This window comes from Rhinopithecus bieti, unplaced genomic scaffold (assembly GCF_001698545.2).
Source record: "Rhinopithecus bieti isolate Rb0 unplaced genomic scaffold, ASM169854v2 scaffold_13348, whole genome shotgun sequence".
Lineage (NCBI taxonomy): Eukaryota > Metazoa > Chordata > Mammalia > Primates > Cercopithecidae > Rhinopithecus > Rhinopithecus bieti.
This window is the reverse complement of record NW_016808764.1, coordinates 6,142,891-6,158,146: the sequence shown is the minus strand read 5'-3', so window position 1 is coordinate 6,158,146 and position 15,256 is coordinate 6,142,891. Positions and strand designations below refer to the sequence as shown.

Sequence of the window (15,256 nt, the reverse complement as noted above, 5' to 3'; positions counted from 1 at the left end):
GGTACCAATACGCTGGTTCCTTCTGGGTTGCTCTAGAGTTATTTCAGGCGTGTTAGGCAGGCATATTCCTTTTTTTTAACTTTTATTTAGGTTCAAGGGTATATGTGCACGTTTGTTATATAGGTAAATTATGTGTCATGGGGTTTGGTGTACAGATTATTTCACCCAGGTAATAAGCATAACACCCCATGGGTTTTTTTATTTGAGACGGAGTTTCACTCTTGTCACCTAGGCTGGAGTGCAGTGGCCCGATCTTGGCTCACTGCAACCTCCACCTCCCAGTAGAATCAAGTGATTCTCCCGCCTCAACCTCCCAAGTAGCTGAGATTACACCCGCTACCATGCACCTGCCACCACACCTGGCTAATTTTTTGTATTTTTAGTTGAGACGGGGTTTCACCATGTTGGCCAGGCTGGTCATGAACTCCTGACCTCAGGTGATCCACCCACCTCAGCCTCCCAAAGTGCTGGGATTACAGGTGTGAGCCACTGTGCCCAACCCCCGATGGGTCTTTTTTGGATCCTCACCCTCCACCCTCCAGTAGGCCCCGGTGCCTGTTGTTCCCTTCTGTCCATGTTTACTCAATGTTTAGCTCCGACTTACAAGTGAGAATGTGGTATTTGGTTTTCTGATCCTGTGTTCACTTAGGATACTGGTTCCAGCTGCATCCATGTTGCTGTAAAGGACATGATCTCATTATTTATGGCTGCATAGTATTCCATGGCGTGTGTGTGTCTGTATGTATGTGTATACACATTTTCTTTTTTTTTTTTCAGACAGTCTCGCTCCGTCACCCAGGCTGGCGTGCAATGGCACAATCTTGGCTAACTGCAATCTCCGCTTCCCCAGTTCAAGTGATTCTCCTACCTCAACCTCCTGAGTAGCTGGGATTACAGGCGTCCGCCACTATGCCCAGATACTTATTTTGTATTTTTATTAGAGATGGGGTTTCACCATGTTGGCCAGATTGGTTTCGAACTCCTGACCTCAAGTGATCTGCCTGCCTCGGCCTCCCAGAGTGCTAGGATTACAGGCGAGAGTCACCGCACCCAGCCTACACGTTTTCTTTATCCAGTCTGCAGTTGATGGGCATTTAGGTTGATGTCATGTCTTCGATACTGTGAATGGTGGTGTAGTGAGTGAACACAGGCATGCATGTGTCTTTATGGTAGAATGGTTTCTATTCCTTTATGTGTATCTAGTAATGGGATTGCTGGGTCGAATGCAAACCTCATTTTCGTTTCTTTGAGACATTCACTCTGTCACTCAGTCTGAGTGCAGTGACACGATAGTGGCTCACCACAGCCTCAACATCCCAGGCTCAGGCCATCCTCCTCCCTCAGCCTCCCAAGTAGGCACACCACTACTAATTTTTTAAGTTATTTATAGAGATGGGGTCTTGCTGTGTTACCCAGGCTGGTCTTGAACTTCTGGGCTCAAAAGATCCTCCGCCTCCACTTCCCAAAGTACTGGGATTACAGGCGTGAGGCACTGAGCCTGGCCCCTTTTTAGCAATAGAAAGCATATCCTTTTCAGTCATGAAAATCATACATTGTTACACTAGACCTTTTTTATTTTTTTCAATACTCAGCAACATATCTTGGAAAACTGCCAAATTGGAGGATACGGTGCTTCTTCATTGTTTTTTTACAACTGCATTTATTTAACAATAGCTTGAGCACTTACTAAGCACTGGTGATCAAATCGGGAGTAACAGGCTGTGTGTTATTCCTTTGATTGGAACGTCTGGTAGTTTAACACTGGGGATATTTTGGTGATAGTCTCCAAGTTGTTCTGGCTATTTTAAATCCCATGGCAGCTGTACATTTTGCCAAAAAAAGCGTCTGTGATTGTGTCTGCCTAAGATCACAAAGTCTGACTGTACTGCCACTTGAGTGCCTGCTTTGCTACTATCTTCAGCAGATGCCTGCAGTGAAACAGCCCATTCACGTCATCCAGTAGCTGGTGTAAGCCCCAAAGAAGCCAGAATGAGGGAAGACATTTACTGGATCTCACACACACAGATCATTCATCCCCAAGGCCATTTAGGGTCTGGTTGTTCAAGCAATAGCAAAGGCCTTTCTGTTCTTTCTGCTCTAAGAGCTTATCAGAATGTTCTGCTGAGAGACTTCTGTGCCACTATAGATAGGCAGCAAACTGGCCAAATGTAGCATTCCAAAGTGTGTGTGAATTCAAGAACAGGGTAAATGGAATATGGTATTTAATAGCTGCTGAAAACACCTCTGAGGATCTGTGCCTGTTGTACACCGTTCCCACTAGGAAAGGGTGGCTTGTGAAGCCTGTTGTGACCTGGTCCCAGCCCTGTCTCCAGCCATCCCCACCCTATCTCCAGTGGAGCTGCTTCCGTCTTCTCACTGTGTCCTCCACACAGCAAGTTCACTCACTCACTCCACACAAGGAAGTACCCACTGTGTGTTAAGCACTCCTGGAGCCTGAGTACAGTTTCACACCATATAGTTTGTCTCCCATCTCCAGGAACTCACCACCTTGTAAGGGAGATAGGTACAACCTAGGTGGAGGTTATCACACTCAGCATCACCAATGATGCAACAAGCCAACCTCCTATGCTGCTCCTGATGTGAGGCATCGAGGTCACGTCACCTCTGAGGCACTCCTGTGAAAATCATGTAACTTGAATCTGACTATGAGGAAACAAATCTGGAAGGTGGGACAGTTTATAAGGCCTGGACTTTAAAAACTGTCATGAGAGGCCTGGCATGGTGGCTCCTGCCTGTTCTGTTAATCCCAGCACTTTGAGGCCAGGAGTTTGAGACCAGCCTGGGCAATATCGTGAGACCCTGTCTCTTCAAAAAAATTAAAAATTAGCTGAGTGTGGTGTCACATGCCTGTAGTACCAGTTAGTCCCAGATTTGGAGATTGGGATAAAGAGAGATGGATTGGCAAGAGATTTTGGGAATAAAATGGCAGAACCTGGGAGGCTGGGTGGGCGGATCACTTGAGTCAAGGAATTAGAGGCCACGGTGAGCTATGATTGCACCATGGCACTCCAGCCTGGGCAACAGAGGGAGACCCTCTCTCTAAAAAAGAATTGAAAAACAAATAGATGGGGTGCAGTGGCTCACACCTGAAATCCCAGCACTTTGGGAGGCTGAGGTGGGTGGATCACCTGAAGTCAGGAGTCCGAGACCAGCCTGGCCAACATGGCGAAACCTCTTCTCTACTAAAAATACAAAAATTAGCCAGGCATGGTGGCAGGTGCCTGTAATACCAACTACTTGGGAGGCAGAGGCAGGAGAATCGCTTGAACCCGGGAGGCAGAGGTTGCAGTGGGCCGAGATCACGCCACTGCACTCCAGCCTGGGCGACAGAGACTCCATCTCAAAATAAATAAAATAAAACAAATAAATGGCAGAATCTGATCAGTTGTGTCTAAGCTATCTCCCAACCTACCAGTACTGGGTGAGTTGTGGTCTAAAGCAGGGACCCGAGGATTGGATTTGATGCATTGAATGTGAGGTGTCTGTGGGATACCCGAGCAGGCAACGGATAATGAGCAAGAGCTCAAGAAAAATGTCAGGTTTGGAGTCTGAGTGCTGCTGAGGTGCTTCCCCAGTGCCGGCTCCCTCCTGCTAAGTTCCCATGGAGGAGTCCACTCACCCCACTCTAGGAAGTGGCTTAAGTGGGAATGATTGGTCCTCCGCCCCTGGGATGCACACTTCAGTACTTGAGCGTAATGTGAATTCTACTTCTTCAGGAATGATTTGGTGCTGGGGTTGAGAAGCTAGGAGAACTGAGTGAAAGACTTACCTATCACCTGAAATTCTTTATCAAGTGCATGTGTTACTGTTTTAATGTTTTAAGGGGTAGCCAGCTAATAAATAAAACCAATTAAACAAATTTAACTGACAAATTAACTTTATTAATACGCAAAGCTAATTAATAAAGCCAATAAACAAATGCCAAGGTTCAAAATTTTAAAAAGCAAGTCACGCACCCAAGTTAGTGCCCTTAAGACACACAGCAAAACTGAGGAAAGAAAAAATCTGAAAGCAAAATAAAGCAGCTGGGTTCTTTCCTAACTTCTCAAGTACGAGGTAAGTATCTAAGAGCACAGACTTGAGCATCAGGCAAAGCTGGGTTCTGAATTGTAGCTTCACTTGGTAACAGGCATGTGGCGTTGGCTAAGCCATCTAACTTCTCTGAACCTAAGATTTCCTCTAGTGGCCAAAGCAGGGGTCACAGGAGGGATGTGGTGCAGTGTTGACTACATAATGCACGTAACATTCTTCACACTAAGACATAAGAAAGGAGCTGATGTCACAGGACCTGAATGCAGAGTGTTTAGAGCAAGTACGTGGTGGAAGAGCACCCAAAGGTGATGTCCACTCTTCCCTCCAGGGCTGGAGGCCCTGGCACATAGCAAGAGGTCAAAACATCCTGCTAGGTGGTCTTTTTTTTTTATTTTTTATTTTTGAGATGGAGTTTCACTCTTGCTGCCCAGGCTGGAGTGCAATGGCGCGATCTTAGCTCACTGCAACCTCCACCTCCCGGGTTCAAGCAATTCTCCTGCCTCAGCCTCCTGAGTAGCTAGAATTACAGGCACGGGCCACCACGCCCGCCTAATTTTGTATTTTTAGTAGACATGGGATTTCTCCATGTTGGTCAAGCTGGTCTCGAACTCCTGACCTCAGGTATCTGCCCGCCTCAGCCTCCCAAGTGTTGGCATTACAGGCATGATCCACCACACCCAGCCTAGAAGTACCAGATAGCAGATTCTCTAGGTGGGCATCAGCCAACGTATAGCAAGTGACACAATCCCACTGCTCCCCCTCCCCCATGTAGGAGTCAGATCCCTAAGCATCCAGCAGTGTTGTTTCAGGATTATGAGGTACTGGGAAAAAGTGAAGAGCTGACCCCTTCCCCCTGCCAGGAAGAAGGAAGACCAGCAGGGACAAACTCCATCATTCTTCCTATACCAAGGATTCTGTTTTAGTCTCCGCCTTTTTTTTTTTTTTTGAGACAGAATCTCGTCTGCCACCCAGGCTGGAGTGCAGTGGCACAACCTCGGCTCACTGCAGCCTCTGCCTCCGGGGTTCAAGCGATTCTTGTGTCTCAGCCTCCCAAGTAGCTGGGACTACAGGCACCTGACACCACATCTGGCTAATTTTTATATTTTCCAGCAGAGGCGGGGTTTCACCATGTTGGCCAATCTGGTCTCAAACTCCTGACCTCAGGTGATCCATCTGCCTCGGCCTCCCAAAGTGCTAGGATTACAGGTGTGGGTCACTGTGTCCGGCTGATAACTGTATTTTTTGTAGACATGGGGCTCTTGCTATGTTGCCCAGGCTGGTCTCAAACTCCTGGGCTCAAGGGATCCTCCCGCCTTGGTGTCCAAAGTGCTGGGATTACAGGTGTAAGCCACTGAGCCTGGCCCTTTTTTTGTAACAGATTTTCTTCCTCCCGATTCCTGGGTCTTTATAGCTTGGGGCTAAACCTGTAGCTCCAATCTCAGTGTTTTCTAAAACATGTCCTCGAAGGCTAAATGGCCAGGTGGGGTTGCCCATGGCACTAGTCGGGAGGTGTGAGTACAGAGACGCAGCTTCTCTTCCAACATGTGGAGGCCAGGGCCGACCAAGGAGCAGACCATGCTACTTTAACAGGAGTGTGGCTCACTGGCACGCCAGTCATTTTCACCATTTTGCAGAGTAAATGTCAACTGTTTCAGCAGAGAATACAGTTGAATATACTTAAAGCCAAGTAAGACCACAACTGGCAAAGAAATGGCTCTGGGCCCAATTCCAAATGTTGGTTAATCCCCAGTGTGGATTAGGCGCATGAAGAATTGGAAGGAAAAAGAGACGCAATTAATTATCAAACTTTAATCAATAGACTAATCTTACAGGATAAACAATAAGACAGCTAGTCAAGGTTACACTTTAAAAAAAAATCCAGCAGCGCAAATCTAATAGACTAAATACGTTCATCTCCTCCCAAACAGGCATTTGATTTAAAAACAGAAACGAGAACAGAGCGTACACCACAAGGAAACATGGTACTTACAAATATTGTCAAATAATTCTGTAGAACTCTTTAAGGAAGAAAAAAAAAAGGTTCTTAGAAATTGAGAAAGCAGTAGAACCACCCAGCCTGGCAGGTCAATCTACCAGATGTTCTGCACGTGAGAGGGCTCCCAACCACCTGTAACTTCAGAAAGGCTGCCAGGCACTATGATGAAGGAAACGGGTGCCGATCCTAACTGGAGATGACTTTATCACAAAGCCTTAAGACAAAGGGACCATCCTTTTCCAAGACAACAGGCGTGAACAGAGGCAAGGAGCAAGAGGCAAGGGTTCCCTCAGCAGATGGGTGGAAAGCAAGCCTGCCCTTGCACGGCCCTTGGCACACTCAATCTACCCCCTTTCCCTTCTCTGCCCCTGGCAAAGAAAGGTTGGGCAAGTGCAAGAGCCCAGAACGGCTCCTCCAGGCACATGGTTAAAGTAAGAGTAAGAGGAAAACGAGCCCCTTCGGGGTGAAATATGGCAACTTTTCTGAGACATGGCAATGAGGCAGAGTTAATCTCTTTGGCCCTCATTAGCTAAAGCAGCAACTAAGGAGCCTACTCAGGGCCTCACGTGGGCCCCTTCTATGCCCACAAGAAAGTGCATCCTTAGCTCAGTTCAACATTTAAAAAGAGCTAACGCTACTTGCAAAAGGCCCATCATGGATTCAAACACTTAATACCAAAGAGGTCCAGCAACTCGCAAGTCTGTCTGCATTCTGTGACCTGAAGCAGAGCTGAGGGGGCCCTGGCTCACAGGGTCATGTTCTTCTGCCAAGGCGCCTCCGGGAGCGAAAGAAAAGCATGATGACGTCTGTGAGCCAGAACCTGCAGGAGGACCACCGGTATAGATTCTAGAAGACAAAGAAGCCCTCAGGAGGCTCTGAGAGGTGTTTAGTGTGTAAGAGATGGCCACCCCCTCCATCTCTGGCTTCGAGTCAATGCTCTTACGGCCACTCTCCGGAAACCAGCTCTTCCTTTATCCACCTGCACGCCCCTGCCACAGTGAGGGAAAGATCTGATCCCTCTGACAGTGAGGAAATTGTATACAAATTATCCTGAGGGAAAAAAAAAACCACTGTGACGCTACCTAAGAGAAAGAGTATTTCAATTTGCTTACACAGATTTAGTCAGTACACTCCAGACTGTAAGAAATGTATGAAGAGACTGCTCACGGAACTCAATGACTAAACAGTGAATACTACTGTGACCCAGACACGATCGAAAACACTTCTCCCAGTGGCTTCTGGTGCTATGTCTGCTCTCCCGAGAGCTTCCAGCAAGGTCTTCCATGCAGACAGGGTGAGGAGCCACAGAGCTCAAGATTGCTGAAGCTGATTTAGTAAGCTCTGTAAAGCAATACTCAAACAGCTCCATACGAAAAGGTGTCATTTACATTATTATTTATATATAGTATCTCGAAGTAAGGAAAAAAGCACCATTTTACTGAAAATAAAAATGCTCACGCAGGCTTTGGTCCTCCTGAAATGACACCAGCCTGAGTGAGAAGCAGTTGGCCCTTGGGCAGCAGGGAGATGATGGAAACGCTTGCTGTCACTGGCAAGAGGGGAGGCCAAGTGGCCTGGCGAGCCACAAGAATGGGGCAATAAGGGGAGCAAGTGGAGAGGCCTCGAAGAGCAGCCAGGCCAGCCTGGGGATGGAGCCGTCTGCTCTGAGCGATCAAAAGTAGGTGTGCGGCACTGTCAGGACAAGTCTCTAGGACTGGGGCATTGGCAAACAAAAGGGGCAGTGTCTGACCCGAGATGATGGTCTACTTAATGCATCTCATTTCCCCCGAAACCTGTCACCTGCAGACAGAGGCTTGGACAAGTAGCTCAGATGCACTCTTTTCCTCAGGAACTGCAGGCCGACAAGGACAGAAAAGCTGCAATGACTGCTCCTTTCTCAAGGGATGAAAAACAGGCTGTTTCTTGGATGCTGCACTTCACAAATGTACTAATTGCCTCCAAAAAAGCAAAGAGTAGATTTTCCTGCCTAGATGCATCACTTGGCATTGAACACACCACAGAAAGCAAGAGTCTATGTGGGCTGGATTCCTGAACTACAGCTTAGAAGGGAAGGGCGTACAATATCATCATTAACTGGCTCACAAGAAATAGTCATCTTGGGCGAACACATGCTAATACATTTCACAGAATGAGGGATGACAGCCTAGAATCCAAAATGTGACGTTTGGAACATTTCTCGCCAAACCTTACTATGAGAGCCTGCAACCAGTGAGAGGAGAACTGCAAAGACGGCAGCAGAGAAACAGCAAACAGCACAAAGGAGATCATTTACCAAGAGACTTTCCCTCCTTTCAGAGGCAACCAAGCCAGAAGGAGATGACAGAAGTTCACGTGTACAAAGAACAGAAGGACAGAAGGGCTAAAACCAGAAGAGGGTGAGCTAATCATGAAAGCAATTTATCCCATTTTTGTTGTTCAATAACATTGGCCAACCTGCTAGGGTCAGATGTCTTCTTGAGAAAGGCAGCATCTCTGAACCTGGGATAAAGGACACTTGAACTGAATGCATGAGCAGAAGGACCCAATGGAGAAGCATAATTGAAATCATCCTTGGACTGCTTAAGAATTTCTTGAAAACTTCCAAAGAAAGAAGTTTACATCTGGATCTGCAGCTATATGGCTGTATAGTCTATCTTCTACCTGGCTCCTCCTGGAAGAGGCCTTTGTCTGCTTGGGAGCTGGGGTTTTTGAGTGGCACAGCCCAGGCACAACCATGACAGGCTGGGCCTCTAGGCCAAGCTCAGAGAGGGGTGCAGACAATCATCCAACCAGCAATGGAACTCCTCAGAGATGGGGCCCAAAGGGCAAGACGTTTAAACAGGAGCCACTGGGAGATACTCTGCTGCTCAACGAACACCACAGCAAGTGTGAGAGCTCCCTGCCCAAGACCGAGCAGCTCTCCCTCTCCCACCGCGCGTTCACAGGCAGCAGCAGCACGGCGGGAGGGAGCCCAGGAAAGGAAGCGTTGATGAGGTACCAAAAGAGGAACTGACATCTTTGGGTTCTTAAAACAAAAACTCAAATCGAGGAAGCGAGAGAATGAAAAAGGGAAAGAATTAAATCTGAATCAATGGACAGAAATATATGGCTTACTAACCCCCCTCCATTTTGCATACAATTTTATACAAAAAAGGAAAAAAAAAACACCCCAACTCATTGCAATGCAGTCCAAATGTTTGCAACCAAAGATGTATGAAAATATTTCAATTGAAACCACTTTTTTTTTTTAAAAAAACAAAGCTTTTGATCATTCCCTTGTCAACATAATTGGCAGATCTACTCTCAAACACACTTAAGAGTATTCCACACAACATGTTCGGAATTCAGATTTATTGATTTCCATCGTATTGAGTTTAAAAATGGTATGAAGCTGACTACAAGAAAGGGAACTGGTCATTTTAAGTTAAAATTAAGCTAATGGTGAAAGTACATCACCTCTGGCTTCAGTCACCACATCACCTCAGACTGAATATAGATTTTTTGTGAACAAAGTTCCAGAACTCTGAAATCCAGGGATGCTGCAGGCCTCTCCCGGCAATGTCCTTCACTTTGGGTCAGTCTCCTGGGCCAGAGGTGAAAGTGCTTTCAAAAATACTGCCATTTTCCCAGCACAGTGTCTTTGATTGCATCCACATATTGAGTTGGAACCCAGTACACCCAGTAGTAAGAGGCTTCCGTGGGGCCCAACTGAAACGCCTGGAAGGGAAAAAGGAAAACCAAGCAGTACTTCAGAGGTCGGGAGACCAATCAGGCAGGACAAACATGGGGGAGGGTTGGGATATGAGTTAATTAAAAGGGAAGAAAACCAAACAAAACTTTGCATGTGGGGAGCGTTCTCCCAACCAAAAACAAAAACAGGCAGGGTGAGGGTTAAGCTGAGCCAACCCTAAAGCAGTGGTTCTCAAACCTAAGTGGTCATCAGAGCCATCCAGAGGGCTTGTTGGAACACTGATCAGCAGGCTCCACCCCTGTGAAGTTTCTAATTTGGGGAGGTCTGGGGTGGGGCCTGAGAAACTACCAAGCTCCCAGGTGATGCAACACTACTGATCCAGGGACCACAGTTTGAGAAACACTGCCCTAGAAAACCTGTCACACATGCTCAAGAAAACAGGTATGAATGTTCATTGCAGCACTGTCTGAAACCACAAAAACCTGGGAACAACCTACATATCCATCAGTAAGGGAATGTAGAATTCAAAGTGACAAGGCTTAATCACACCAATACTGGAGTTCTTTTTAAAGAGGTATCAACTGGGTCCACATGGATCTACAGTTAATACTGACAGATTCTTAAACGCTGAACCAAAGAAAAGCAAGTTGTACCACAATACATGATACCATTTACGAAAACTGGAAGCACAAAACAATACTCCATCTTGTTCGTGGATACACGTGTAAATAAAAGAATGGATAGATGGGAAGGACGCACGTGACACACGACGATGGTAGTGGGGGGAGGGGAAGACAGTGGGGCCATCATTGATGTGAATAAACTTTATTTCTTTTATTTAAAAAAAATTTAAAGCAAATTACAAAATATTTATAATTGCCACTTCTCAGTGACGGATATATGGGCTTGTGACAGTTATTCTCTTTCTTTTCTGTATTTTATTTGTATTTTTTCTGAGCTGGAGTCTCACTCTGTTGCCCAGGCTGGAGTGCAGCGGTGCAATCTCGGCTCACTGCAACCTCAGCCTCCCACGTTCAAGCGATTCTCCTCCCTTAGCCTCCCAAGTAGCTGGGATTACAGGTTCGCGCCACCATGCCCGGCTAATTTTTCTATTTTCAGTAGAGACAGGGTTTTACCATATTGGCCAGGCTAGTCTTGAACTCCTGACCTCAAGTGATTCACCTGCCTCAGCCTCCCAAAGTGCTGGGATTACAGGTGTGAGCCACTGCGCCCAGCCTCTTTTCTGTATTTTAAAAACATTTCTCTAAAAATGAAAAAGCACAGCCAGTTTTCCAACTGTGAATGATGACACGTCAATTTAGTTAAAGAAATGGCATCTGCACAAAGAGATAACTAAGTACTTTCATTAGGACAAAGGTAAAGGTGTTTGGAAAAGAGAAGGGGGCTATTAGAGCTATCCTCTGCCGGAAATAACTCGAGAGAAATGAACTTTTCAATGAAATACTAAGTCATTACCCATCCACACCAATTCCTTCACAGAAGTCCAAAACAGTCCACTCAACTTCTTTGTACTTCCTACCACCAGGCTGCTTGAAAACTCAGGCTACAAACCCTACAGGGTGCGACTGGTAACACAAATTATTCAAAAAGGAGTAATGGGGCCCAGTTAAAAATATTCAACTCCAACTTTTTTTTTCTTTCTTTTTTTTCTTTCTTCCTTTCTTTGCGCCTGGCCCAACTGTTAAAACAGAAAAAAATAATTGACCAGGCCAAACCAATCTGTTTGCAATCTTTGTAATAAAGACTACAGACAGAGGGCTGGGCACAGTGGCTCACGCCTGTAACCCCAGCACTTTGGGAGGCTGTGGCGGGCAGATCACGAGGTCAAGAGATTGAGACCATCTTGGCCAACATGGTGAAACCCCGTCTCTACTAAAAATACAAAAATTAGCTGGGCGTGATGGCGTGCGCCTACAGTCCCAGCTACTCGGGAGGCTGAGGCAGGAGAATCGCTTGAGCCTGGGAGGCAGAGGATGCAGTGAGCCGAGATAGCGCTACTGCACTCCAGCCTGGTGACAGAGCGAGGTTCTGTCTCAAAAAAAAAAAAAGACCACAGAAAGAGTAGGGTGGAAGGGCTGCCGGGGGCCTGAGAGAAGCCCCAGTGACATCATCATCACTTCCAGAAGACAAAACCCCAGGAGCCCCACAGCCTAGGGACTGCACTCCCAGCTGTGGCCTTGCTACAGCAGCACTGGGCAGGATGCCGACAGGGCTGCCTCCCTTGCCCACCATACTTTAAGCCCCTTTGATTTTTTTTCTATAGCAAGAGGATCTTCCAACACCTCTCTCTGCCTGGGACTTGGTACCCCAATCCACAGGCCAAACCACTAGTTCCTTCTTCCTGGGATGGGGCGGATGTGGCTTCATGACTATGGAATGGACACTGAAAGGCCTGCCTCCTTGGATGAACAATGGCAGGAGGCCCCACCCTCACACTACAGCTGCTCAGGCCAGGACCCTGATGGGCAACTGCAGAATCAACTTCGTTGACAATGTGGCCCCTCCAAACAGCGCTGGGAAAATTTTGGAAACTTTGCCCAAGCTGCTCATTTTACGGGAGGAATGAATTTTTTGCTTTGTTCTGCAGAATTGCGGAACACCTCCAAACATTCTGTCTTCCTGCAGGAAGCCTGCTCTCTGCAGAGTGGCCTCTATGCAGAACAGATGCTCCACAGAGCCTGTCCTCCCCACGAGGCCCTCAGCCACTGGGCCTGGCAAGAGCGGCATCATTATTACAGAAAAGAGGCTGCCTGGTGCCCTCACCAACACCAAGGCTTGTTTTACATGCAAGATAAAACTTATAATGAAAATCAACAAGCCATTCCTCCTCTTTATATTTGTTTTCCTGATCTAGAAACAACACATGACAAGAGGGAGGCAAAAGAGACTTTTCTAAAAGAGGTAAGAGAAAACATACCCCCTTTAAACCGATGGAAGGTGTGTGTTGGGGGATACAAAATAAACAGAACTAGGAATAGAGGCCATGGATTAAGTTCTAAGTAGATGAAGAAAACATGAGGGTCTTAAAAAAGTACGTCTTCTGGAGACTGAGTTTGCTTCCATTAAACAAGCTCAGTTAAAACTGTTTCCTGCCAGGTAAAGCAGGAGTCTAGTGAGAGGCTGGACTCAACCAGTGCTACTTACCATCATGTGGTAGTCTTCATGTCCTTCGATAGGTTCACTGACCACATTTTTTATGGAGCCCATGGGCAATTTCTCAGTCCGCTCTAAGTTGAGAGGGATTACAGTGATTATTCAAAGGCCCTCCTGTTCTAACTCCTCTGACTCAGCAGTCCCATCATCAGGGCTGGTGGCTGTGGGATCTACGGTAAACTTAAGTGACTGGCACCATGCACTCTGGGGACAACACGAAAGGGTCTTCTGACCAGTGCACATAAGGCCTTGTGTGGGAGCTGGGAACTCCGCAGGAGCAAGTGGGAAACTGGGTTTGGTAATGGTATAGTAAAGGTCTCTGAGGGCAGAGATGTATCTTCCCTGGGATTACTTTTTAAAATCTGATGGTTAATAAATATCCAAGAAAGGCCGGGCGCAGTGGCTCACACCTGTAATCCTAACATTTTGGGAGTTAGGATTTGGCCAAGGCAGGTGGATCAACTGAGATCAGGAGTTCGAGACCAGCCTGGCCAAAATGGTGAAACCCCATCTCTACTAAAAATACAAAAAATTAGCCAGGCTTGGGGACAGGCGCCTATAATCCCAGCTACTTGGGAGGCTGAGGCAGGAGAATCGCTTGAACCCGGGGGGCGGAGGTTGCAGTGAGCCGAGATGGTGCCACTTCACCCTGGGCCAAAGAGCGAAACTCCGTCTCAACAAAAAAATAATAATAAATAAATAAATAAATAAATACCCAAGAAATTCCTTTGTAACCTTATGCAAGCCCAGCATTGGCTAAAGTCTTGGGCAGTAGGGAGAGTCAAAAGGCCTACAAAGAAAGAGGAAACACATTCCCCTGTGGCTCTCACAAGGGCAGGGGACTGCCTGGGTTTTAGGGCTAGATTCTATACCACGACCCTGCTTCCTTCTCCCGCCTCCCTCCTCAAGTCCTCCCCACTCCATATTCACACACTTTTATGAAGTTCTCTTAAAACATTTATAACCTCTTTTGATCAACACTTGAGATACCACTGGTCACATGGGGTCAGAAGACATTGAGGCGAGTTTAAGAGGATGGCAGGTAAGAGAGGGGGGCAGCAACGGATGCCTGGAGTGAGATGACACTGCCGGGAGTGAGCCAAGTGAAGCGGAACTGGGTGAGGTCAGGGGGAGGCGTGGTGCACCTGCACAACAGGACACAGCCACCCCAGAGCAGCAGACACCTCAGGGACCGGGGCGCGGGGGGAGGCGGGTGGGGAGGCTCAGCAAACAGCTAAACCAAGTGGAAAAAAACTTGCAGCCTTTGCAGAAAGAAAAATCTGGAAAGGTAGAGTCTAAAAATAGGTAAGGTGGCCAAACAGACTAGGAATTTAGAGATCAGGGTTCTGGTCTAGCTGGGGACTTAAGACATTTTACTTCAGTTCTGTGGGCCTCAGTCTCTGAAAACTGGGGGCTGGGGAGAAGGAACCTGAAGATGTTCATTTAGGTTTGGACTTCTAGTGGCTCTACAACAGTGGGCCCTAAAGCAGGACCTAGGCAGCAGTTGTCTTTAAGATGGAAGCTTTTAAAACACCTTTCATACTGAAATGTCTGGAGATTTCACAAAAATATACAACTGATTTCTGGCTTCTCTTGAAAACTCCAAAAATTGGGCAATTCTGGACACACACTCCTGATCACTACATCAGACCTTCAGCCAGATTCAACTTTCCTACAAGCAGGGTACATGCTCTCCCCCAGCGGCTTCCGGTTTCCTGCCTGGAGCTTGTTCTCATTCTTTTGAGGCTATTAGCACTGCCTCCTCCTACACAAGCTAGCAAAGTTTAGTCAAGAGTAGCAGCCCTTAAGGGTCACTTACTCAGCAAAACGCCCCATGGAGAGGCCAACTTGCTGCTGGGATGGTCATTCCATAGCCGCTTCTTCTTGCCAGCAGAAAGACGAAGCCAGTGGCTAGTAGCCAACTCCCAGAACAAGCTGTCCTCTTATGAGTGCTTATGACACTAAGGTGACAGGACTCCTGGGCAAGTGGGAAGAGTGCTTGCCCCTTGGGCTCCAGAGGTACAGTGCTATGGGTGGGAATGAAAATCTTAGCCTTGGCCGGGCGCGGTGGCTCAAGCCTGTAATCCCAGCACTTTGGGAGGCCGAGACGGGCGGATCACGAGGTCAGGAGATCGAGACCATCCTGGCTAACATGGTGAAACCCCGTCTCTACTAAAAAAATACAAAAAACTAGCCGGGCGAGGTGGCGGGCGCCTGTAGTCCCAGCTACTCGGGAGGCTGAGGCAGGAGAATGGCGTGAACCCGGGAGGCGGAGCTTGCAGTGAGCTGAGATCCGGCCACTGCACTCCAGCCTGGGCGACAGAGCGAGACTCCGTCTCAAA

General features: G+C 47.3%; 1 protein-coding gene across 4 annotated transcripts in view; it reads right to left on the bottom strand.

Moving 5' to 3' along the window:
• Positions 1–5,847: 5,847 nt before the first annotated feature.
• The window catches only part of UBFD1 (ubiquitin family domain containing 1), a 17,361-nt gene continuing 7,952 nt past the window's right edge, over positions 5,848–15,256 (bottom strand). For 3 of the 4 annotated variants that reach the window (XR_001888203.1, XR_001888204.1, XM_017887142.1), the window contains 2 exons: positions 12,906–12,988; positions 5,848–9,766 (listed from right to left, as the gene is read on the bottom strand). Coding sequence is in view for 2 of the 4 variants with exons in the window: in XM_017887142.1 (XP_017742631.1) it covers positions 9,656–9,766; positions 12,906–12,988 (194 nt within the window). In the remaining 2 variants the exon portion in view is untranslated. The remainder of the gene's footprint in view (positions 9,767–12,905; positions 12,989–15,256) is intronic. The other variant, XM_017887143.1, reaches the window with a different exon arrangement.